At 44.9% G+C, this 25,643-nt stretch overlaps 1 protein-coding gene across 2 annotated transcripts; it reads left to right on the plus strand.

Annotated features, from left to right (window-relative positions):
• The first annotated feature begins 519 nt into the window (after positions 1 to 519).
• On the plus strand, positions 520 to 13,318 carry LOC130195942 (T-cell differentiation antigen CD6-like). 2 transcript variants are annotated; one of them, XM_056417756.1, is made up of 13 exons: positions 520 to 615; positions 1,514 to 1,609; positions 3,869 to 4,150; positions 5,150 to 5,464; positions 7,172 to 7,486; positions 8,500 to 8,598; positions 8,794 to 8,931; positions 9,518 to 9,637; positions 9,785 to 9,907; positions 10,137 to 10,202; positions 10,367 to 10,522; positions 12,413 to 12,523; positions 12,598 to 13,318. In XM_056417756.1, exons 1-13 carry the CDS (start codon positions 573 to 575, stop codon positions 12,690 to 12,692), a joined length of 1,959 nt encoding a protein of 652 aa, XP_056273731.1. In that variant the 5' UTR covers positions 520 to 572; the 3' UTR covers positions 12,693 to 13,318. The 2 variants fall into 2 exon arrangements, with proteins under 2 accessions (XP_056273731.1, XP_056273739.1); XM_056417764.1 differs by having other exon boundaries at positions 10,367 to 10,512; positions 12,598 to 12,686.
• The last annotated feature ends 12,325 nt before the right edge of the window (positions 13,319 to 25,643 follow it).

Raw genomic sequence — 25,643 nt, forward strand, 5'->3', positions numbered from 1 at the left:
GGAGAATATCCCAGTGTATACAGTCTGCTATGTTTTGTACCTAACAGCCCAATCAGTAATAACAGCCCAATGAGTATTTTCGTCAAATAATACTCGACCACTTGAAGCTTTGTCTCCCCCCCCCCCCCCCTGGTGAAATTAGGTTTTAAATCACCAGACATATAACATAATATTTTACTTTATTTATCTTGCTGTCCAGCAGTTGCAATACACAGTTAGAAGAGTGTAAATATGGATATTTCCCTCTGATCTCAATCTAACAACACCAATTGCTTGGCAGCATACATTATTTAGCATATAATTAGAATTCATGAATCTTTTAAACCTCCAGTTAAAGTATTACATAATTAGCACAATGTGCTTCTGATCTTCCAGGCCTCGGCATCTTGAAGGTGGTCGAGTCCTGATAATGTATCAGTGACGCCACAGACTTCACTTCCTGTCATGAAGCATGCGGTAAATGGGAAATTCTGTCTATCAAATACGGAGGGAACAAGAGGAAGCCACACTCGGCGCCAAGAGGCTCAGCAGAAAAGAGACAAGAGAAGCGGTTCCCCCTCTCGGCCTGCAGCATGACGCTGGTTCTAAAGTTGCTGCTCAGCTGTCTGTGTCAAGGTATTGTGTTTATATATTTATAAACCTGATATGTACAAATGATTCTCAAACTGTTTGAGTTAAACTAAACCAAAACAAAATCGCATTTCTTTTGGTTTTATAAACTTGCATTTGTGTTTAATGCTATTTTTTCAAATGTGTAAATTATGCGCGTATACATTTTAATTGGAATCATACTGAAACTGAAATATGTTGAAATATATATCAGTGATAGAAAATCGTAGAAGAAGCACCACCAACGACACGCACAAGAACACCAGCAACAGTCTCGTGAAGCTTTTCCGTATTCAGAGTATTTCTGAAGAAAAGCAGGAGCTTCTGTATCTTTTGGTCCAATTATATCTTATGTGTAGGTTTGAAAGTTTACAAAAGCTTTAGAAAATGCTCTGACGTCAAATAAAAAGATGAAATGGATGTTACAGTTCTTCTCGATTGCTTAAACACATTTAAACACAATTTCTGACACTGGGGCCTTCTTTTTTGAAACTCTACACACAAAAATAGAGGAACAAAATGAAAACATCTCGCATGTATAGGTAAAGCAAACACTTCATTCAAAACTATATAAACTCTGAGTTGTTACAACGTGACACAAAACCCCAAAACAAATAGTTATTTCCACAAGCCGACTCCACACTGATGTGTATTGCAGTCCTCTCACTCCTCTAGTGACAACAGAGCAAACCTCATCGTGTTTGATACTTCTGCTTTCTTGGGTTCTCTGACCTCTGACCTCTAACCACATCTATCCGCCGGCTGAAACCCAAAAGTCAGACATGAGGTCATGTGGTTCTTCATCATCGGGCCTGTGGCCAACACGCGGTACAGGCCCGATGCCTCAGGGACTCTGACGCTGCACGTTAGCGAGTCTTTTCAACGAGTCTTTTCTTCATCCCAGCTGTGCTGACCTCGTCTTCTCACACCGAGCCCTCTGATGTCCAGAGGACCGCAGAGGGGAACAGCACAGGAGGGAGGAGACGAGAGGAATCCAGCAGTGAGCTACCGTTCTTTCTGTGATGTAAATGTGTTTACAGTTTTTCTCGATTGCTTAAACACATGTTTTGAAAGCATGCCTCATTTTCTCAAAACTCTAAACACAAATCCCAAAACCACTCACACAAAATGCTAAACCCTTTATATCTCCTGCAAAATGCAACTTTGCTTTCAAAACAGTGTTATGTCACCTCAAAAGGGTATTTTGTTTTCAAATGACAAACACAGCCCATTATATGAGTGGACATTCTGAACACCGATGTGCTCAATGGAAAACACGACGATGAAATGGGAAAACACCAGCATGAAGGCGTTATCAGGAGCATTATGCCTTTTCATGTCCAGTGGTACTGTACGCTTTCTCCTGTTGTAAAATATTGTAAATGTATAATGTTTTAACTCAAAATATAAAACAACACACAAATATACAACAAAAATGTTTCTTTCTTTTTTATAATTTTTTCACAGAACAAACAATAGAAAATAGACCACAACAGTCAACAAAAAAAGAGAGAAAAGTGTAAATAAAAAAGCACAAAGAAAATACTCCTCTGCCTCTCTGGTCTCCTCTGCCTTCCATGTTTTCATCCATTCTTCTTCAAATCAGGAGGTCACCTGTGGTCCTTATATTGCTAGAGCCTTGATTCCAAATTGCACAACAGCCGTAGAAATGGAAGTTTTGCCAATTGAACAGCAGTGTGTTCTGTCTGGACACGAGGAGGTTTTGGCATTGATGAAGTGTGCCAAGTAGAGAGGATGGTGTTTAGTGTTTTGAAGAAAGTGTGGTTAACAATTGAAATCTGTGTCTAAAGCAGATAATTGTGCTTATAGTTTAGCAGACTTGGTTTAGGGAGTTGGCACATGAGTTACAGGTTGTGGTCATTGTGCTATAAGTTCCAGTTTTTGTGTGTAATCAATTGAGAAAAACTGTAATGCATGGTGATGAGTGTTGGTGCTCCTCCCGTCACAGGATGTGGGCTGAAGACGTGCCACTTGAAATGTGCAGGTGCAAAAACAACGAGGAGAGAGAAACCGTTTCTCTCCCACGTAGACGAGTGCTGCTGCTGCTGCTGGTGTGTGTGTGTGTGTGTGCTCCACTGTGTGTGTTCCACTGTGTGTTCTACTGTGTGTGTGTGTGTGTGCTCCACTGTGTGTGTTCCACTGTGTGTGTGTGCTCCACTGTGTGTGTTCCACTGTGTGTATTCCACTGTGTGTGTGTTCCACTGTGTGTTCCACTGTGTGTGTGTGTGTTCCACTGTGTGTGTGTGTTCCACTGTGTGTGTGTGTGTGTTCCACTGTGTGTTCCACTGTGTGTTCTACTGTGTGTGTGTGTGTGTGCTCCACTGTGTGTGTTCCACTGTGTGTGTGTGCTCCACTGTGTGTGTTCCACTGTGTGTATGTTCCACTGTGTGTTCCACTGTGTGTATTCCACTGTGTGTGTGTTCCACTGTGTGTTCCACTGTGTGTGTGTGTTCCACTGTGTGTGTGTGTTCCACTGTGTGTGTGTGTTCCACTGTGTGTGTGTGTGTGTTCCACTGTGTGTATTCCACTGTGTGTGTGTTCCACTGTGTGTTCCACTGTGTGTGTGTGTTCCACTGTGTGTGTGTGTGTGTGTTCCACTGTGTGTTCCACTGTGTGTTCTACTGTGTGTGTGTGTGTGTTCCACTGTGTGTGTGTGTGTGTTCCACTGTGTGTTCCACTGTGTGTTCTACTGTGTGTGTGTGTGTGTGTGCTCCACTGTGTGTGTTCCACTGTGTGTGTGTGTGCTCCACTGTGTGTATTCCACTGTGTGTGTGTTCCACTGTGTGTTCCACTGTGTGTGTTCCACTGTGTGTGTGTGTGTGTTCCACTGTGTGTTCCACTGTGTGTTCCTGCACTTCACACTGGAAACAGTTCAGTTCAAAGCCCTTTACATTCAGAGTACCGAAATAGAGTCTGTGTGTCTTTTGCTGGAATGATCACCACATAAGTAATTTTCTGGTTCTCAGTCCTCAGGTGACCCTTACACCCTCAGGTGACCCTTACACCCTTATGTCCTCAGGTGACCCTTACACCCTTATGTCCTCAGGTGACCCTTACACCCTTATGTCCTCAGGTGACCCTTACACCCTCAGGTGACCCTTACACCCTTATGTCCTCAGGTGACCCTTACACCCATATGTTCTCAGGTGACCCTTACACCCTCAGGTGACCCTTACACCCTTATGTCCTCAGGTGACCCTTACACCCTCAGGTGACCCTTACACCCTTATCTCCTCAGGTGACCCTTACATCCACAGCCTCTCTGTTAAATGCCGCTGGACGCTGAGGATGCGTGGAAACCGGAGCGGTGCTGCGGTGGCTTTGCCGGCAGACTCTCCAGATGTGCTGGTTGAACAGGTGTGCCGGGACCTGGGCTGCGGCAGCGTCTACCGTGTGAAGGGAACCGGCTCCCCTCCCGATGCCCGCTGCTTCCACGACTGCTCGTACCGAGACGGTCGCTTGCAGAACTGTTCCCAGAGGGTGGGGGGGAACTGCACAGTGATCGCTGAGGCAATTTGTGGTGAGGTTTCTTTTAATATACATATTTAATATAATATTTTGTCACCTGTGCCTCATTAGCGCCATCTTTTCCTGGTGTATTTAGATTGAATGCACGGGTACTGATACCAGCACCATCGGATATCGGTGACATTGAATCCGATCTATTCAATTCTATATGTGTATACTTTACACATAATATGCTGGAATTTTAAGTCTTTTAAGTGTCTGTTTTGACCAATTTCTCGCAGAATTTTAAAGGTTTACAAACAGGAACAACCCACATGCAGATAAGATAAGATGCAGTACTTTAATACCCAGAGAAATACACATGAAAGGATTGAGATAACGAGGGGCAGGTGAAGGTTGATGAGCAACAGGTGAAACTCATTATGGCGGGGCTAATGAGCAGCAGGTGAAACTCATTATGGTGGGGCTAATGAGCAGCAGGTGAAACTCATTATGGCGGGGCTGATGAGCACCAGGTGGAAAGAAACGAAGTCAGGAAGTGAAGACAAGATGAGAGGATTTTCAACTAAAACAGGAAACTAACTGTAAAAAACAACAACGTAGGACTGAAGCTGTATATCGAATTATCATTATGAAATGGGACGTTTTGTATCATGAGTAGCCTACTGTACTTTCACTTAATATTTTGAACAGATGACTTTTTACTGCTTTTACTTTATTTCTACATTATTTGTGTATACTTTAACTGACAAAGATATATAATACTTATTTCACCACTGCACAATTGTGTGTATGTGTACATAGGGATACATATAATAAATAAATAAAGCCTTTCTAGGTTATCAGTCCAATCAGATGCTATTTTCTTTATTGATTAGGCTCCTAATGGACCTTTTATATTCACTGATAAAAGTTAGATACTTATTTGCATTATTCTTTGATTCAATTGCTGTAAATCCTGTCGAATAAACTGTCATAAGGCTCTTCCCGGGCTGCCTCGGCCCTTCATCAGTGGCAGAAGTAGACCTTGTACTTGTGTGCTCCGGCTCAGGCCAGCAGGCGGCGCGGCTGGCCGGAGGGCCGGACCGCTGCGCCGGGCGGGTGGAGCTGTGGAGAGACGGGAGGTGGGGCACCGTGTGCGACGACCGGTGGGACCTGCGGGACGCCCACGTGGTGTGCGCCCAGCTCGGCTGCGGCTCCGCCCTCAGTGTGACGGGCCAGGGCGGCTCCTTCCCCCCGGGTCGGGGGCCGGTCCACCTGGACGAGCTGAACTGTACCGGCACCGAGGAGAACCTGTGGGCCTGCCCGGCCGCACGGGGCGAGCCCGACTGCGGACACAAGGAGGACGCCGGGGTCGTCTGCTCGGGTAACAACGTCATAAAACAAATCTAACGAAGATACAAGTCTAACAGAATGCTTCAGCACCGCTGTCACTAGGACCGAGACCGGAGAACATTCCAGATACAGGAGAACATTCCTGATACAGGAGAACATTCCTGATACAGGAGAACATTCATGATACCGGAGAACATTCATGATAACATTCCAGATACAGGAGAACATTCCTGATACAGGAGAACATTCCTGATTCTGGAGAACATTCATGATAACATTCCTGATACAGGAGAACATTCCAGATACAGGAGAACATTCCTGATACAGGAGAACATTCCAGATACAGGAGAACATTCCAGACACAGGAGAACATTCCAGATACAGGAGAACATTCCTGATACAGGAGAACATTCCTGCTATTAGACGTTATAATAAATCTCCTCTGGCCAGATCCTCCTCAAACTTTTCATCAATAAACTTCGCACCGCTGTCACTTTATACTTTAGAGACACTGTAAACACTTTAATTTTGACATTTTCATTTCCTTTATTATTTAAATCTTAAATGTCATAATTCCTGCTATTTAATTTAATTTGTTGTATTGTTTTATTTTTATGTTTTGCTGCTGCATCAAGAAATGTCCCCTTGAGGATGAATACATTATAATCTAGTCTAATTCCAGGTATTTGGTCATAACCCAAATCATTAACATTGTATGGTATAGTTAAATATACTATGAGCTACTTGATGACACGGAGGAGCAGATCTCCAGAGGGAGTAGTCCTTCGAGGCGTTTCATTGAAAACCACACATGAGAACCTCACGGTGGAGCTAGAGCAGGGGTCGGGAACCTATGGCTCTTCCGGTGACGGCATATGGCTCCCAGACAATTTTGACAGATTACAGCAGAAGTAATTTAAGGTCCCTTTCTTAAAGACGTCTTTGTTCTTTTATTAAACTAAACAGCCGTGTGTTATTGATCGTATCTACACAACAGCATGTCATTTCTGTCTCTACGTGTCACGTTAACACTTCTCGGCTCGCCGTCTCGCGCGCCGCAGAGCTCCGATGCCGGCGCGGAGCAAAAAAAAGTCACCTGCCCCCCCTCCGTAGCATCATGCAGCACCAGAAGTCGCATTAAAAGCAAGACATATTTAATTCATTATACGTTAAAAATACTATATGGTTCTCAATTAAATATATTTAGAAATATTTGGCTTTTATGGCTCTCCCAGTCAAAAAGGTTCCTGACCCCTGCGCTAGAAGAAACGATAGTGGACCACCAGAGTGGGGGGTTTATCCTCTGGGGAAAAGAATGCCTGGCCAAAGGTCTCTGGAAAACTATGACAATATTTAATTTTAATTTTACATTTATTTAACCAGGAAATGCCTCATTGAGATTAAAAATCTCCTTTACAAGAGTGTCCTGGCCAAGACAGCAGCAGTAGCACGCCACACAAAGTTTCAGACAATACAACATAAAACAGTGACAGACAATATAAAAAACCAAAAAACTAAATCGCAGCATGAATAAAACCAAAACTCATATAGTTAAGATATTCCATGTGGAACAGAGCAGAGCGCTGGACGTACTGTGACTCGTGGAGGTGACACATGGAAACGACCCTCGGGTTGATAGAATCATGACCTCATGACCCCAAAGTCCTAAAGGTCATTCTCTCAACATAGACCGAGTGTCACGCATCTCTATGTCCCTCTCCCTCCTGCGTCTGTGCAGAGATGAGGGCCGTCCGGCTGACGGGCGGTCTGGACCGGTGCTCCGGCCGAGTGGAGGTCCACCGCCACGGCCTCTGGGGCTCCGTGTGCGATAACTGCTGGAACAGGAACATGGCCGCCGCGGTGTGCTCCATGCTGCGGTGCGGCGCCGAGCCGCAGAAGTTCTCCCAGTTCCTTCCCCCGCTCGCCCTCGGCGCCGGGCCGCTGTGGTTCTATGAATGCGACGGCAACGCGCGGACCCTGTGGCAGTGCACGGAGTACGTCAACCAAACGCACCTATGCGTGTCCTCCAAGGCGTCCGGGGTCGTCTGTGAAGGTGAGCGGCACCGCGGCGACGAGGCCCGACGTCGGGGCTCAGAGGTTTGGCTGAAACATTACATCATATCGTTAGTTTTCGGCTTCTTTTAAAATAATTAAAGCAGCTGTGAGCATCTATTTTATTCATTTAATACAGATGTATGTCACAGTATATTTTGAGGTCTTTTCATTTCATTATTTGACCTTTTTCTCCAATGAATAAACAGCTGTTGATATACAGATACCTTTAAATATTCCAAGATTGACACATTTATGATGTGAAAGTCAAAATAATAATTATAGGTTTGATTTAGCTACGATGAAAAAACTTTACAAATAAACAACAACACTTATTCTCTTTATTTTTTTTAGACTAGAGTCATGGTCAGATAATCAGTTTCCTTCATATTTAATCCGCTTTCTTTCAAAAACAATCTCTAAGGGGACAATATTTTATTCCCAACGTCATTATCCCTGAATGTTTTTGCGTGCTGTTAAGTGTTTACAGAATCATATGATTTCTAAAATAACTACACTACCGTTCAAAAGTTTGGGGTCACTTAGAAAAAGAAAAAAAAACGTAGAAATGTCCTTATTTTTCAAAGTAAAGCTCTGTTTTTATCAATGAAGATAACATTAAATGAAGCATTAAATGAGCATTAGAAGTCTAGCGGAGGGGTAGAAAACCCTTTTCTATGTGAGTGCAGTTGAAAACAGTTATGCTGGTGAGAGAAGCTATAAAACTGGCCTTCCTTGGAGCCATAAGAAGAACAACATTAATATTTACAATAAAAATCATTATTTATAACCTCGTCAATGTCTTGACTATATTTTATATTCATTTTCAATTCATTTAATAAATAAAAGTGAGTTTTCATGGAAAACACCACATGGTCTGGGTGACCCCAAACTTTTGACCGGTCGTGTACGTCATTCATCTGGAGCTCAGTCTGCGTGTGTAAATAAAACAAAGTGAATAATGCTCACATCCAGATTGTGTTGAAGTTGACATATAACATTGTTGTGCTGCAGGTTCTCTCGGGTTTCCAGCAGCCACCACCACCACCACCACCACCACCACCACCACCACCACCACCACCACCACCACTGGTTTGACCAGTTGGACGACTGGTAAATATTTCATCTTTTCATCTCATTTAAAATATACAGATACCCTCCAATGTTAATAAATATAACTTTAAATATCATTTCACGTATGTAAGAGGTTAAGTAGGACGTCTCGGTGGCGTTCAGACAAACACAACCAACCAATGTAGCTCTAATAATACCAGAAAGAAGGAGAATGAGGTGTATTTGTTCTTTTAGGCGCCGCCTCGGTCCTCCCTGCTGACGCCGTCCTGCTCCCGTCTCCAGAGCTCCTCAGCTCCATCACTCTGGCTCTCATCCTCCTCGTGGTCCTCCTCGTGAACTCGGTGCTCTGCTGCCGCTACCGGAGGCGGCCCGGTTGGTTCTGCTCGCCCGAGACTCATTCCAGTCTCACTCCAGTCTCACTCCAGTCTCACTCCAGTCTCACTCCAGTCTCACTCCTCTTGTCTGGACACCTTAACGATCACTCCTGGAATCTAGAAGGATGTGAACTCCATCAGTCAAACACTAGTTGGGATTATCACGCGGGCTCAGACAGCTTGTTCTCTACATGAGATTTAAGGAAATGAAAATATGTTGCGCAACTTTTCTTCAGGATACTTTCTAATGCTACAGACAGGTTGGCCTTTATTTCTTTAATTCGGGAGATAGAGGAGCATTTAAATCTTTTTTTCTGAAATATTTGTATATACATATATATCCAGCTTTATGTAAAAGTGAGCAGTTAATTGGCTTTTCTGTTGGAAAAACCCCAGATACAGACACAAATTATTGTTCAAAGAAGAGTATTTCTTTGTCTTTATAAAGGTGTTAAATCTCAACGACCAACAACAACAGACCGTATTCCAGTTTTTCGAAGCACAGCACATGAACCCACCTCTTCAGTATTCTTCTGACCCGACAGCCCATAATAACCTCCATCCTTGGTGAACTGCGTCCACAGCGCTCTGTTTCCAGCAGACTCGCTCCAGCCCTCGACCACCGACCTCCGAACTTCATCACAACAGCTACCGAGGCGCCGTCGACCTCGTCAAGGTCACTGCCGAACCACTGCCGCCTGAAGGTCAGTGGCCCAACACCCACAAGAATATGATATGATGAAGAATATGACAGCTTGTGCTTTTCTTTTTAAGATCTTACATATGTTCATGTAGATGCATCGTAGTGAGAAGCGTTCACATGGAATTAAATTGTTTTAGTTTTGTTGTAGTCCTCTCCAATCCCCGGCACTTCTGGACCCAGCTGAGTCGAGCTCACAGCGCCTCAGGAGAGACGGACTACGAGCAGTACGAGGCGAGCAGTGAGCCGCCGGCCCCGCTGTCGACCTTTCGGAGTGAGCTTCTTTCTTCTGATTCCTTTTGTGTTCATCCTCGTGTGTTTCTCATGTTTCTCGTCTTTGCCGCTGTCGAGATGTTCTCAGCGTCGCTGCATTTAGCGGTTGCATCTGCCCTGCGTGTGTGTGTGTATGTGTGTGTGTGTGTGTGGTCGTTGGAGATCAGTGTTTGCACTGCATGCTTGAAGGATGGCTTGTGATTAAACCGTGTGCATCCTTTGGTCTCCAGACTCTCAGAGGAACAGAGCAGAGCCTTTGATGAGGCCTTCAGGTCCCAACAGCCTCTGGGAGGAACGTGAGTCACAGAAAGACAGAAACACTTCTCAAATACTGTAATACTTTGTATATATTGTGCATTTCTTATATATATATATATATATATATATATATATATATATATATATATATATATGTATAGAAGAAGTTGTTAATGTTAAATATCAATTATTTATTTCCCAGCTCCTGAACCCACAGAGGAGGTGATGGGAGCCTTTACAAGCTGTAACCCGGCGGCGGCTCACTATGCCAGAGTGTCAAAGACCTCGGTGGACTCATTGGACACCTCCAGCACCTCCTCCGGGGACACGAACCACGGCTACGTCCAGGTCATCGCAGGTCACCACACTCATACTTCCCTTCCACTAAGTTACCATGGAAACCAAACTATGGAACTGGATACAACATGTTTTAATTAGTTGTATAAGCAGCAGCTAGCATAAGGACAGCAGCTAGCACAAGGACAGCAGCTAGCATTGTGTTACAATATTAAAAGCATAGGAATTAGGAAAACTCTCCTGTCTGCACACTTAATATGAAGCTACAGCCAGCCGGTGTGTTTAGTTTACTCGCTGTTTACATGTGTGTTACTATAAGCTACATGCTAAGTTAAGCTAACATGGCGCTAAATCAGAGCTACCAACTCTCACGGTTTCGCCGTGTGACACACGCTTTTGCATGTTTTCACACGCACTCACGCCACACAACCAATTTCTCACGGCAAAAGAAATTCTGATTTTGGGCCGAGGCGCGTTGGTTTCTTTTCAAACTCCGCGACGATAGATGGCGCTAAGGAGCGCATCTATAAACCTATTCGCTGCATAGACATCCTATTTACCCCGCACTCCCGCCGCACATCGTATTTCTCACGCTGAAACAACTCTCGGCTATTTAATGTTTTAATGTGCCGCAGCGCGCCAACATGAGCCGCGCTGCCCTCACGATGGAGGAATCAAGCGCTCCCTTGGAGTTCTGCTGTGAGGAGCCACTTATCAGCCAATAAAAATAAAAAAAGGGCTCCACAACAGCCAATCAGAAAAAAAACATGTTATATCTGGGTAAGATTTAATCCAGCAACCAATGAAAATAAAGCATCCTGGATAGTTATGTCACTCTTGCCTGTCTTCAAAACTTGAGAGCCCTGTTAATGACATGTGGTTCAATTAAGGTCTCACTCTCTTAAACTTTAAATCTTGAAATAATTTGTTGTGTTTGTGCGTGTGATTTTGTGTGGTGATGTAAACTCAGCTGTCATAACAAGCAGCAGGAGAGCACCGTGTTAACCTCTTGGTATACTGCATGCTCAACACATCAGAGCATTGTTTATTAAGGCTGCCCACATAGCATTTATCACTTTATTTGCAGGCCTAGGAAAAGGACCCTCTAAAAATGTTTCCAAACAGCACTTTGAACAAGTAAGATGTATTCTAAAGAATTTAACATAAAGACAGGAAATTTGTGCAATAGAATTAGGCATATTTTTGTACATGAGAGTAGAGTTATTAAAAAACATTTTAATTCTTTAAGGTAGCAAAGATGCCTCGTAAAATAACTTTGCCAGGCCAGAATGCAGGGTACAACATGGGTACAACATGGGGACAACATGGGGACAACATGGGTACAACGCCACATTAATTCAAATTTCCTGATATTTGAGCCACCAACGTGTGTGGCTGCGTGCGCGGCAACATTTTGGTCACCCCCGACAAAATCTCACTCCAAGGTTTTTTGAAAAGTTGGCAGCTCTGGCTAAATGTTGCTTCATATTTGACAAACATGACATGCGTTCGCTCCAGTTGTCTCCCGTAACTCTATGCAAGAGAGTTAATTAACTAAACTGTTCCTTCAAGATTGGGGCGGCTGTAGCTCAGTGGGGTAAGGGGGTTGTCCTGCAACCCCAAGGTTGTCGGTTCGATCCCAGCTCTCCCCATTAGTTGCAAGTCGAAGTGTCCTTGAGCAAGGCACTGAACCCCCAGTTGCTTCCCGGGCGCATCACTGCAGCCCACTGCTCCTTAATAACTAAGGATGGGTTAAATGCAGAGAACTAATTTCCCCTTGGGGATTAATAAAGTATATATCTTATCTCTTATCTTAAATGACTAATTTATTGATACTAATTTAGCTTTTTTAAATGTACGGTTCATCTTTTTGTACAGTCCCTCCCTGAACTACTACTAAGAAAGATGAAAGGTAAATGTCATCAGAACATGTTCCCCTCTCAAAGGACAGATCCAGGCCCGGCCCAGTCTTCTGTCGTCAGTGACCCCCGTGACCCCTCAAAGCTCGTCTACGCCGAAGGTCAACTGAACCGCGGGCAAAACACCGACCTGCAGAATTCAGGTAACTGTCGGCGAACGGATATGACACTTGATCTGTAACCTTTCCTGACCTCTGTTACCGTCCGATCGCTGTAGGCGACGAAGACGAGGGCCCCGTCTACTCCCCCGTGAGCCCCGACCGAGACTCTGCACCCGAGGACGACTACGATGACATCGACAGCCCGAAGTAACCGGAGGTCGCAGCTCAGAGGCTGGAGTGTGTGGCGCTCAGACCACTGAAGCCCAACGAGCTTCCACGGGGTGGTTTACAGGGTAGAATGAGTCCCTGCATATAGAAACCCACAAAGCTAGAAATGGGTTACATTTTGGTTGAAAAGCGTGAGTATAGGTTACGAGGCCTCGGCATCTAAAATGGTTTTTTTTCAACTAAGTTCAGACCAATTCTGACTCAGATTTCACAACTGACCTTTTGACCTGCAACGTACGATCTGCCGCTTCCTGTGAACCGCATGAATAAGTTTAATATACAGCTATTGAGACGTGTGATCGACCCACTGCAGCTTTAACAAAAACATATCGGTGGCAAGTCCTTACATGGTGCATTCAATGGCGCTCAGACATTAAAGATGCCGCTGACAGTCGGCTACAGAAGGCATGTTTGTCCTACATCTAACCCTGGAGTACATGTGAGTGTGGTTCTGGTCAGCGCCGCTCTTACTGGGAAACCTTCGTCTTTCTGGACCTCACTTTGTGCACAGGAGCACGACTCTCACGTGGAAACAGTGAACGCCTCCTAAACTGCTCACTGTTGTCTAAATATTATAACTGTTTGAATAAATGACCCCCAGACCAAGTACACGTCCTCATACTTGTTGCTGTATCGTGTGTTTGCAACGCAAAGTGTGAGTCCTACCACAGGGTGGCGCTGTGAGCTTTCAAGTGTCTGACTGGAGCCTTCCATAGAAACTACAAACTTACTTAAGCCATCACATATTTGCCAAATAAATGTTATCCAGGCCGTGAGACTTTCATCAGAATGCATATTATTTGTGCTCAGCGAGGGGTCAGAGCTCCGGGAAAAGGCTTCTGACGGGGGAGCTGCGGATCCTGATCGGGGGCCAACATAAACCAGACCTGGCAACGCTCTCCTCGGTCGGTCCATTAGGCCCGCAGCAGCTGCAGAGCATCAGCGCGTCCCCTGATCCAGAGGGTGGAGGAGTCAGAGGGGGAGGAGTCACAGGGGGAGGAGTCACAGGCACGTCGTGTTGTGTCGGAGCAGAGCGAGACGAGCTGCCCACGAACGCACCTGTGAAACTTAGAGGAGCATCAGGGGGGATGATGATGATGATGATGTTGATGATGATGATGATATCATTGGGGTGTTTTCGGAATGGAAGGTATTTGGCACAGGAGGACGAGTGTGTGTCGAGTATGTGTCGAGTGTGTGAGGAGCTGGAGTGAGAGGGAGGAGGCGAGATAAAAATGTGTCTCAGAGAATCAAAACAGACGAAATAAATACCAGATCTCATGAAACTCAACCTCTATCCAGCAATCTCTACTCTCTCTCTCTCTCTTTCACTCCCTCTCTTATCTCTCTCTTTTCGTTCTCTTTTCCCTCTCTTCCCTCTCATCTCACTCTCTCTCTTATCTCTCTCTCTCTCACACACACTCACACACACAGAGACACACAGACACTCGCACACACACACACACACACACACACACACACAGACACACACAATCACACACATACACTTACACACACCCACACGCACAGAGACACATAGACACTCACACAGACACACACATGCACACAGACACATACACACACATACACACAGACACAACCGCGCACACTCCCACACACACACCCACACACACCCACACACACACACACCACTGAACTGCGGGTCCATCTAAACTATGCGGCCTGATGGATTACAGATCATCCTCCGACAGTTAGCTTTTGTTTTATTCGGCTCCGAGGGATCGATAAATCAGAACCTTCAAATCTGGGGATTTACAGCCCGACTAACTTCAAGGGGAAAGAAATGTAGCGCACCAGTATTTGAAGTAGCTTGTAGTATTTGAGGGATTATCAGATCAGCCTGTGTTCATTAAATCAGTTACACACAGCGGATTACGGCTCCATGAGTTGCTTAAAGTGTCCCGACAACCTGCCCAGTTTGAACTCTTGAACTCTGGAGGAGACGACAGCCCCGGCCTGCACACACACACATGCCGGATTACACACGCGCCGGCCTGCACACACACACATGCCGGACTACACACACACACACACACCGGCCTGCACACGCGCCGGCCTGCACACACACACACATCGGCCTACACACACACACCAACCTGCACACACACCAGCCTGCACACACAAACACTGGCCTGCACACACACCAACCTGCACACACACCGGCCTGCACACACACCGGCCTACACACACACACCAACCTGCACACACACCGGCCTGCACACACACCGGCCTGCACACACACCGGCCTGCACACACACCGGCCTGCACACACACCGGCCTACACACACACACCAACCTGCACACACACCGGCCTGCACAAACACCAACCTGCACACACACCGGCCTACAGACACAACGGCCTACACACACACCGGCCTGCACACACACCAACCTGCACACACACCGGCCTACAGACACAACGGCCTACACACACACCGGCCTGCACACACACCGCTGCAGCCGTAGCTCGGAGTTTAATACAAATTAAAAACAAATAAAACAATAAAGAAATGATAGAAAGATAATTACACCAACCACGACTTGGCCAGCTGGTTTTGGGGCTTTTTCAGCACAGGAAATGAGTTGATAATCACGTGTTACACCTCGTGTAACTGTATGTGATATGTTATGAAACTATATTCTTTAAGCTCAGTGCTCTATCTTGAGTAAGCGGGTCGGTTCTGGGAGGAGACATTACTGTAGAGCTGATTTTTATTGTCTTTTTGTTGTGCTTTGATTTGTTGAAAAATGGCACTATATATATATATATATATATATACACTGTATGTTCAGTTTACCCCCGCCCATATATATATAAATAAATAAATAAATAAATATATATATATTCTGCTTACCCTCGCCCATATAAATATATATATATATATATATATATAAAAGAAACAAGAGAAAATATCACAGTGTCAGAGACATTTCTCATTCATCATATTGCACACACATAAGGGTGTTAATTACTTTGCATATTTAAGGTTTCATTTATTCATACAACATTAAAACGTCACATATCCATGACAGTACTAGTACTGCTAACCCAGGGTTGCAACCTTTCATATTTGACCTTTGACCTTGTTGGTTTAGCTCTTGGCCTTTGTATTGCTGCTCTCTGATTGGCTCGTTGCAGGAAGGACTGCAGCCAGCGAGGTTATTGGTTCAGGTCGAGCCCCAGAGGGTGAGAGGCCCAGGCGGAAAACACACTTCAGCTTATTAATCAGCTTTTTATTTCACCCTTCGGCCTAAAAGTGGCAAAAGATTTCTACAACTTCCGTTACATTCACAGTGAGTCCCTCTCCTCCCGGTGAGTCCCTCTCCTCCCGGTGATTCCCTCTCCTCCCGGTGCTTCCCTCTCCTCCCGGTGAGTCACTCTCCTCCCGGTGCTTCGCTCTCCTCCCGGTGATTCCCTCTCCTCCCGGTGAGTCCCTCTCCTCCCGGTGAGTCCCTCTCCTCCCGGTGCTTCCCTCTCCTCCCGGTGAGTCCCTCTCCTCCCGGTGCTTCAAGATTCAAGATGTTTTATTTGTCACATACACACACAGGGTGTGCAGTGAAATGAAAGTGGCAATGCTCAGCAGGAATGTGCAAGGGCAACAAGTACACACTATTTACAATAAAAAACAACAACACAATATTTACAGTAAGTGTGTGTGTGTGTGTGTGTGTGTGTGTGTGTGTGTGTGTGTGCCTAAGAGGGGCAGTTGTGTGGGTCTATGGGGGTCCTGGTGAGGTCGGAGTTCACAATCCTGATGGCCTGAGGAAAGAAACTCCGTCTCAGTCTCTCTGTTCTTGCAGCGTGACTACGGAGGCGCCTGCCTGACCGCAGCAGCTGAAACAGTCTGTTGTTGGGGTGGTGAGGATCCTTCATGATCCTGCCGGCTCTGGTTCTGCACCTCCTGGTGTACAAGTCCTGCAGGGTGGGGAGTGTAGTTCCAATAGTGCGTTCAGCCGAACGCACTACTCTCTGCAGAGCCTTCCTGTCCTGAGCGGAGCAGTTGCCAAACCAGGCTGTGATGCTTCCTGTCAGGACGCTCTCTACAGCTCCAGAGTAGAAGGACTGAAGGATCCTCTGGGAAACTTTAAATTTCCTCAGCTGCCTGAGGTGGTAGAGGCGCTGCCTTGCCTTTCTCACCAGAGTGTCTGTGTTCGTTGACCATGTCAGATCCTCGGTGATGTGGACTCCCAGGTATTTATACCCGCTCACCCTCTCCACAGTAGTCCCGTTAATCCCCAGTGGTGAGTACGTCCTCTGTTGTTGTACCCTCCTAAAGTCCACAATCAGCTCCTTAGTTTTGGTGACATTCATGATGAGGCTGTTGTCCTGGCACCAGAGTGACAGATCAGCAACTTCCTCCAGGTAGGCCTTCTCGTCGTTGTCGGAGATCAGGCCCACCACCACTGTGTCATCCGCAAACTTGATGATGGTGTTGAGCTGAACCTGGCCACACAGTCATGTGTGTACAGGGAGTACAGTAGGGGCTGAGGACGCAACCCTGGGGGATCCTGTGTTCAGGGTGAGGGATTTGAGGTGTGTCTGCCCACCCTGACCACCTGTGGCCTGGCGGTCAGGAAGTCCAGGATCCAAGCACACAGGGGTGTTCAGTCCCAGCTCAATCAGCTTGCCGGCCAGTCTGGAGGGGACTATGGTGTTGAAAGCTGAACTATAATCAATGAACAGCAGTCTCACATAGCCCGGCCTCTGGCTGTCCAGATGAGAGAGTGTGGTGTGCAGTACCTGGGAGACAGCATCATCCGTGGATCTGTTTGGGCGATAAGCAAACTGCAGCGGGTCCATGGAGGAAGGGAGGAAGGCGCAGATGTAGTCCTTTATCAGCCTCTCAGCATTTCATGACCACCGAGGTGAGGGCCACGGTCGGTAGTCATTCATACATGCTGGAGAAGCATTCTTGGGCACAGGGACAATAGTGGATCTCTTGAAGCAGGCGGGGACCACGGACTCAGCCAGGGAGAGGTTGAATATTGTGGTGAACACTGGAGCTAGCTGGTTAGCACAGGTCTTCAGTACTCGCCCAGATATGCCATCTGGACCTGCAGCTTTCCTGGTGTTCACCCTCAACAGAGCCCTCCTCACACTGTGCTCGGTCACAGAGAGTGTGTGTTCATCCCCAGCGGTAGAACTCACCTCGGCTACGCTAATGGTGTTGTTGTTAGCCGGCGAGCTAGCGCTGTTGTTGCTAGCCTCAAACCGTGCATAAAATGAGTTCAGGTCGTCCGCTAGGGATGCGTCGGCACTCACCATAGCGCGGGGTCTGCTCTGGTAGTCTGTGATAGTCCGTAGCCCCTGCCATAGGCGCCTGGTGTCGCGCTGCTCCATCTGTGATTCCACTCTGTCTCGGTACCTCCTCTTGGCTTCCTTCACCGCCCTCCTCAGTCCATAGACCGCTGCCTTGTACTCGTCCATGTTGCCGGATACAAGACCGGAGTTATAGGCAGCAGTACGGGCGTTCACAGCTTCACGGATGGATCTATCAACCCACGGCTTTTGGTTAGGAAAGACCCTAACTTTTACCGTGGGGACGATGGTGTCCGCTAGCGTTGCTATGAGGCTCATTGCTACTTCCGCAAACTCGCTGACGTCACTGGAACTGGATTGGATCATGTCCCAGTCGACGACACGCAGAGCGTCCTGTAGCTCAGCCTCTGATTGGTCAGACCACCGCTTCACGTTCCTCGTCACTACCGCTTCCCGCGCGATCTTTTTCCGGTACTCCGGAAGCAGAAAAATGGCGGCATGGTCCGATTTGCCGAACGGAGGGAGAGACAGCCTTGTAGCCTCTCTTGAATGGCGTATAGCAGTGGTCCAACGTTCTTTCCCCTCTGGTAGCACACGTAATGTGCTGGTGAAAGTTCGGCATGACTTTTTTTAGGTTCGCCCTATTAAAGTCCCCAGCCACCACCACAGCCGTCGGGATACTTGTTCTGATGCCGACATAACACATCATGTAGGTCCGATAGTGCTACGTCGGTGTCCGCTTGTGGTGGTATGTAGACGGCTGTGGTGATGACCGAGCTGAACTCCCGGGGAAGGTAGAATGGACGGCATGAGATCGTCAGATGTTCCAGGTTCGCGAGCAGGAACGAGAAAGAGTCTTAATGTCCTTGGAGTCGCACCATTTGTTGTTAGTCATGAAGCAAACCCTCCACCCTTAGATTTACCAGACTCTTCCGTTCTGTCTGCACGGAAAACAGAGAAGGACTCGGTTGGGCATATGACTCGATCCGGCACCAGCGGGTCAGCCATGTTTCCGTCAGACAAAAGATGTTACAGTCCTCATGTCCCGTTGGAATCTGATCCTTGCCCTAACATCATCCATCTTATTTTCCAGAGACTGGACGTTAGCAAGAAGGATGCTGGGCAGAGGTGGACGGTGGGCTTGAACTCTCAGTCTGTTCCGAATTCCGCTCCGTTTCCCTCGATGTTTTCGTCGTCCTACCGTAGTAGCGGCTCCACTGTTGTTGTTGTGGTTCGCTCGTACAATCTCCGCCGGCCACGCTGGATCGATGGAAAAAGTGGACAAAAACCCTTGTTTTGCGCAAAAGTTTATGTCCAAAAGTGTGCTGCGGTCGTATGCTGTTAGTGCCGATGTGTTTGTGGCAAAGAAAACATTAAAAATAAACACAAAAACTAAAAGAGCGCACAATCTCCGCGGAGCTACCTCGACGGCGTCTGGACACAGCCGCGCCATCTTCCCTCTGCTCCCCGCGAGTCCCTCTCACAGCCTGCAGCCGGCTGGTGGTCGGTCCTGGTGTTGATGACTCCTCACTCATTAGGTCGCTTTCACCGCGGCCGCTAAGCCCTCATCAGGAGGCCTTCGGCTGAGTGGACCTGTCTGGGTCGCCACGGGTCAGCGCATCGCTCCCCATGCTGTGCACTCCCAGAGAGGCTCCCATTACCTCACTTCCTGTTCCTACTGTACCAGACGCTTGAACCTCACGGTGTGGCCGTGAGAGCCGGGCCGCTCACAGAAATGTTCTCCAAAACTCTGGAATGAGCAAAATAACAGTGATCATCAAAAAGTACATTTTGTTCCTGATGGACAGAACCAACGCCGTCTTTGGAAAAGTTAATTTGAGGGATAACTAACAGTTATTGTGATTGTTAATTAATCTGTTCATTACTTCATGAATAATCGTTATTAGTATTAGTGACATCATCATTAATAACAAAATAAAAAGCACAATAATAATTCACAAAACAGACACATCAAAATATTAGAATCTGCAACATTTTAGAAAATATACAAGAAAAAATATTTTTGAAAACATGTAAACAAATCTGAAAACTAGTTAAATACTATAAAATAGTATAAAATAATAAAATAACCACATTCATATCAGAGTGAAAGAACGCTGATATGAACAAAATACAAAGCACAATAATAATTCACAGAACAGAGATATGAAATTATAGAAACTGGAAAGAAATTTAAATTTATACCTCAAAAAATATTTTACAAAACTTGTAAAAAGAACGAAAAAACTAGTAAAATAATATAAAATAGTATAAAATAATATAAAATAATATAAGTTTTTATTATTGATGATAGACAGAACCACATTCATATCAGTGGAAGAACTCTGATATGAACAAAATAGAAAGCACAATAATAATACACAGAACAGAAACATCAAAATATTTAAAACTACAACATTTTAGAAAATAGCCAAGAAAAATAAATTTTTTAAACATGTAAAAAAACCGAGAAAACTATTAAAATAATATAAAATAGTATAACATAATATAAGTTTTTATTATTGATGATAGACACATTCATATCAGAATTCTTCCTCTGATAGATGGTCACTCACTGAAATAATAGTCGATTCAATATTTATTCATTAACTTTTAAACATTTTTGTTGCCGATGTAATTTATTTATATAGGCTATATACTTATTTGAGAATGTACAATATGATATACAGTGATCAAATAAGTAGTATTTACATGTTGTGTGTGTATGTTTCAATCAGGTTACAATTGTAAAGAAGAAAACATGAAAAATAAATAAATAAAAATAACAGAAAAACAAAATAGTCGATTCAATATTGACTTATTTTATATTAATATACCACCGACCCAGTACTGGATTAGCTTTACCCAGCACCAATGGTGGGAAATGTGTTTATTATTGTAAAGTTATTTACCCAGTTTAGTTATTTTGACCCAGTGTGAGACACAACATGTCCAACTTTGAATTACAAATTTATTATTAGTTACAAAATAACGACTGTATTTAAAAACCTTCAAAACTACATTTGTTTAAAATGAGTTAGAGGAGATTTTTAACAGTTTGTAACATTTACAGCCTTGTCATAAAAAAAAAAAAAAAAAACTCATATTTGGAAATATTGATAAACACATAACAAAGCAAACATGCACTTCATCTGACATTACAATTGTTTTTTTATCTTTTTCTTGACATATACGAAAATACAACAAACCCACCCCTCCCACTGGTACACCCACCTCGAGTGCAGGAAAATAAATACATTAAAAAAAATAAAAAAAGGTCATCCAACAGTCAGATTAATACATGAATAAAAAAACATTTTAAAAAACAGTTATGACTATTGCCGTGCCATATTCTAATGTGGTTAAATAATCTAACAATCATCCAGCACAGGGCGAAATGAGCCCATTATCATGTCAAACTGACACAGTGACCTTTAGTGTCTCAGACATGTTCTATGTTGCTAATGAGTCTCCTCCAGCGCTGCTCTGCGCCTCACCCCTGTCACATCCTCACGAGACACATTTATTGGTCTGCATAAAGAAATGAATCCCGACTTGAAAGCTGTCCGTGGCCGCGCGGCGTTTAGCTCATTAACCTTTTTTTCCCTCCTTCTCTTTTTCCCTTTCTTTCTTCTTCTTAGCACCTCGCTGCAGTTAACGGTGCGCGGCCTCTTGCCCACCACGACACATTCACGGAGCTGCCAATCAGGTCAATGCTGCAATTAAGCTGCTTTAAACTTGCTCAGTGGTGCCTGGAGGCCGTAAAAACACTTCCGTTTGAGCGTCAATGGGAGCCCGCGGTGGTTGGACGCTGCATTCATGGCCGCCTGCATTGTGTGTAGTCAGTGTAAGTGGTCTCCTCAGCGGGTCAAAAGGTCAACGCGGCCGGCTGATGCGAGGACGTGCGGCCGCAGTGCTCCTGCTCCTTCGTCTTTCTTCTTCTTCCCTCGTCCACATGTTTCACTCAAGCAAGTTTAAGAACGTGGCGGACTCAGCTCCCGTGTTTGCCTCCGACCTGACGGCCCGAGCTTTACGAGTGTGCCGTGCGTGTCGGACGGCGGCGGCTCGCTCAGCCGGGACGGGCCTCGTCAATCTTTGTCTCCAGTGAAAGGCAGATTGGCTGCCATAAAGCGGGCCTGGTTGCTGTGCGCCGGTCTCTCTCTTCGGGAGAGCTTTCAGGCCCGAGGGAGGCATGGCAACTCAACCCCGCAGATACAAACAGTGTGTGTGTGTGTGTGTGTGACACTGACCACTGTGCCACATTGCAGGTTGGTTTACTGTAAGATCCTGTAAACACGTCTGAAGTAACGACGGGTTTCCCACGCAGGGTTAATAATGAAACCGCATTGTAAACACATGAAGTGCCACTCAACCAGGATTTAGCCACGGCCACAGTTTCCCTACCGAGACCCCCCGGGCCGAAAAAGATCTCTCTTGTGTAAATTCATTTCTGGTGAGGGGCCAGGTGAGGGGCCAGGTGAGGGGCCAGGTGAGGGGCCAGGTGAGGAGCCAGGTGAGGGTCCAGGTGGGTGGCCGGGTGAGGGTCCAGGTGAGGGTCCAGGTGAGGGTCCGGGTGAGGGGCCGGGTGAGGGGCCGGTTGAGGGGCTGGGTGAGGGGCCAGGTGAGGGTCCGGGTGAGGGGCCGGGTGAGGGGCCGGGTGAGGTGCCATGCTGTGGCTATGAGTCATCACGGTTGTCATGGCCAAGCAGCATCTTCATTTGGGAGGAAGAGGAGGAGGAAGAGGAGGAGGAAGAGGAGGAGGAGGAGGAAGAGGAGGAGGAAAAACTCACTGAACTTTATGTACTTTATACTCATATCAGAATTACTAAATAAACTAACTTTCTGACAATATTACAAATCAATTTATTTACATTATGTATATAGCATTTCTAGGATTATATTTTAAGACTAAGTGGAAAAAAAAGAATTTCCATAGAGCTGCAACTAACTTGTTTTCATGAGTGATTAATTTGACCTATTATTAACATTTTTGATAAATATTGAATTTGCTAGATGATAAGTTTTGCTATTAAAATAGTAAGTATTAAAATACTTGCCAATTAATTTTCTTTTTAATGACAAATATATCAATCGGCTCTAATAATGAATTACTCTTTAAATGTTTAATATTAAGGCGTTTCTTCCACCGAGGTGATCGTGATGCTCCGGATCACATGACCACGGGTCATGGACGCGTGTTGTTTTTCAGATTGAATGAGGTCACCGCAAGATTGATGGCATGGTAGGTGATGGTGAGTGAGTTGAGTGTGTGTGTGTGTGTGTGTGTCCGGTCAGCCGCTCCATGCCTCCAGCTTAACCCCTGGATTCTCTACATTCCAGCCCAAAGTCAGGCACAAGTCTCGCCGCCGGTCAGTTTAAGGTGATTGACGTTATTTGCTACCATTAGGCACTACTATGTAATTGACCTTTGACCCCTCACAAGCGACCCGTTGAAACAGCTTTCAACCGGATCGTCTAATCTCCTTGGGAAAAGCCCTCGATGGAGACTCAGGGCTCTAAAAGCAATCAACACCTAAAGGTGAAGGAGGGGAGCCGGGTCCTCTGATCCCGATCATTCTGCTCCGACTCACCGAGCCACGAACACTCTGCACCGGGAAAACAACTCAGGCTCCGCCTCCACCGGCACCACACTATCACCTACCTGTCGTTGTTGTTGTTGTTTACCAGGTAAAGAGATCCAGGATTAAAGTTAAACACGTGTGAATACCATGATGTAACATTTAAGAAGCATTTTATAATTAAATATGCTAAGTATATTTAATTCATCATACTTGAGTACACTTGAAGCCCTACTTATCATAGGTATACTTAAAGTGTGTGATTTTGGAACAACTTATTTTAAAAATATATTTAAGTTGTGTTTAAATAGTATTTAAGTCCTATTTAAAGTATATTAAGTATATTTTTTGGTGCTAAATTGGAACAATTTAAAGTATACACGATTTTAGTACATTATTGTGTATGTGAGTAATAGCATGAATAAGTTACTAATTTCAAAAAAATGTGATATATATGAACTTGGTATTTATCAAATGTGCTTTAAATACATAGTTTCAATGATAATTTAAAGCATATACATTTTGAAATATACAAAGAATATGTGTGAAAACAAAGTTTAAGGAAGTACGTTTAAGTAATTACACATAACTTACACTTAAAGTATATTTTTATTATATTATATTTCTTGAAAGTACAATTATCTTAGTGTGTTAAAAGTTGAATTTTTAAAATAGGGGAAAGTGTGACTTTATATACTTGCAGAAAGTACATTTCTTTGATAGTATATTTGAAATGTACTATTGACATTTTTTATAGCACGTTTCGAAGTCCTCAAAGACACTTTACATCACATATTTAAAACATCCTAGAAGCTATACAATAAAAACAACTAAATCAAAATAAAAACAATAGATAAAATCAATAAGAACGTAGAGCTTTACATAAAAAAACTAAATAAAAGTAGATTCACGCCCCTTACTGGTGCAAATGTACAAGCAGACTTTCTCTGGATGTTTCATTAAAAAAACAGACATATAATATATAAATATAAGTACATTTACACCCCCTACTCACATTTAAGAAGTAAAAATCTAACAAAAATCAAAAAACATGTCTTACTATTAAAACCACACAACAACTAAATCACATGTTTTGCAGTGATGTGATCCTTTTATTTCACCTTTACGTACAAAATAAGACCTCAAACATCTGAAAAGTGACTCCTTTAATAATAATAATACTCAAAGACACTTTACATCACATATTAAAAAACATCCTAGAAGCCGTTCAATAAAAATAACTAAAATGACAATAAAAACAATAGATAAAATCAATTAGAATGTAGAGCTTTACATAAAAAACCCAAAATAAAAGTAAATTCGCGCCCCCTGTGGGTGGAAATGTACCAGCGGACTTTCTCTGGATGTTATCTTAAATCTTTTTGTTTCTTGTTGTTCTGAGTTTGTACTTATTGAATTATTGCAAGTCGCTGTAGATGAAAGCGTCCGCTCAATGACACGTGTACTCTGTACTCAAATGTGTAAAGTGAAACAAAATGGACCTTTAACCTCATGTCCTAATCCTCGGGACGAAGTGGCGTTCTTCTCGGCAACGAGAATATCTCGCAGCACCTTCGCCGCGTTGCATTTCTGTGTCCGCAGAGCCTCAGCGTGTGACTCCTCCTGGAACTCTGGGGAAGGTTCTCCCCGCCGGACGGTGATGCGGTCTGACAGTCCGGGGGGGGGGGGGGGGGTCTCGACGACAAGACATTGTTTGGAACGATATTGATCAAAGTCCACTTTAATCCCGTTAATTAAAGCAAAGAATAACACGGAGCAAATCCAACGACTCAAAAGAGAGCGGCCTGGATGAAAGGCCTGGCGGGAGATTTTCATCGTGTAATTCTCGGGGCGGGGGAGGAGGAGGGGGAGGGGGGGTTTGTGACTCCGCCCTCCGAAAATTGCGAAATGTGTGATTGACAACCCTAACAAGGCCCGAGGAGCGAAAGGAGCCGTTTCATTAGATGAATGCGCCGCGCGGTGGGAGGTCCGTCTGACTGGTCGTTAATGCCCGGCGCGCTGACCTCTCCCATGCCATGTGCTCCCCAAATCCAAAATATGAAAAGTGGCTTAC

This window comes from Pseudoliparis swirei, chromosome 1 (genome assembly GCF_029220125.1).
Source record: "Pseudoliparis swirei isolate HS2019 ecotype Mariana Trench chromosome 1, NWPU_hadal_v1, whole genome shotgun sequence".
Classification (NCBI taxonomy): Eukaryota; Metazoa; Chordata; class Actinopteri; order Perciformes; family Liparidae; genus Pseudoliparis; species Pseudoliparis swirei.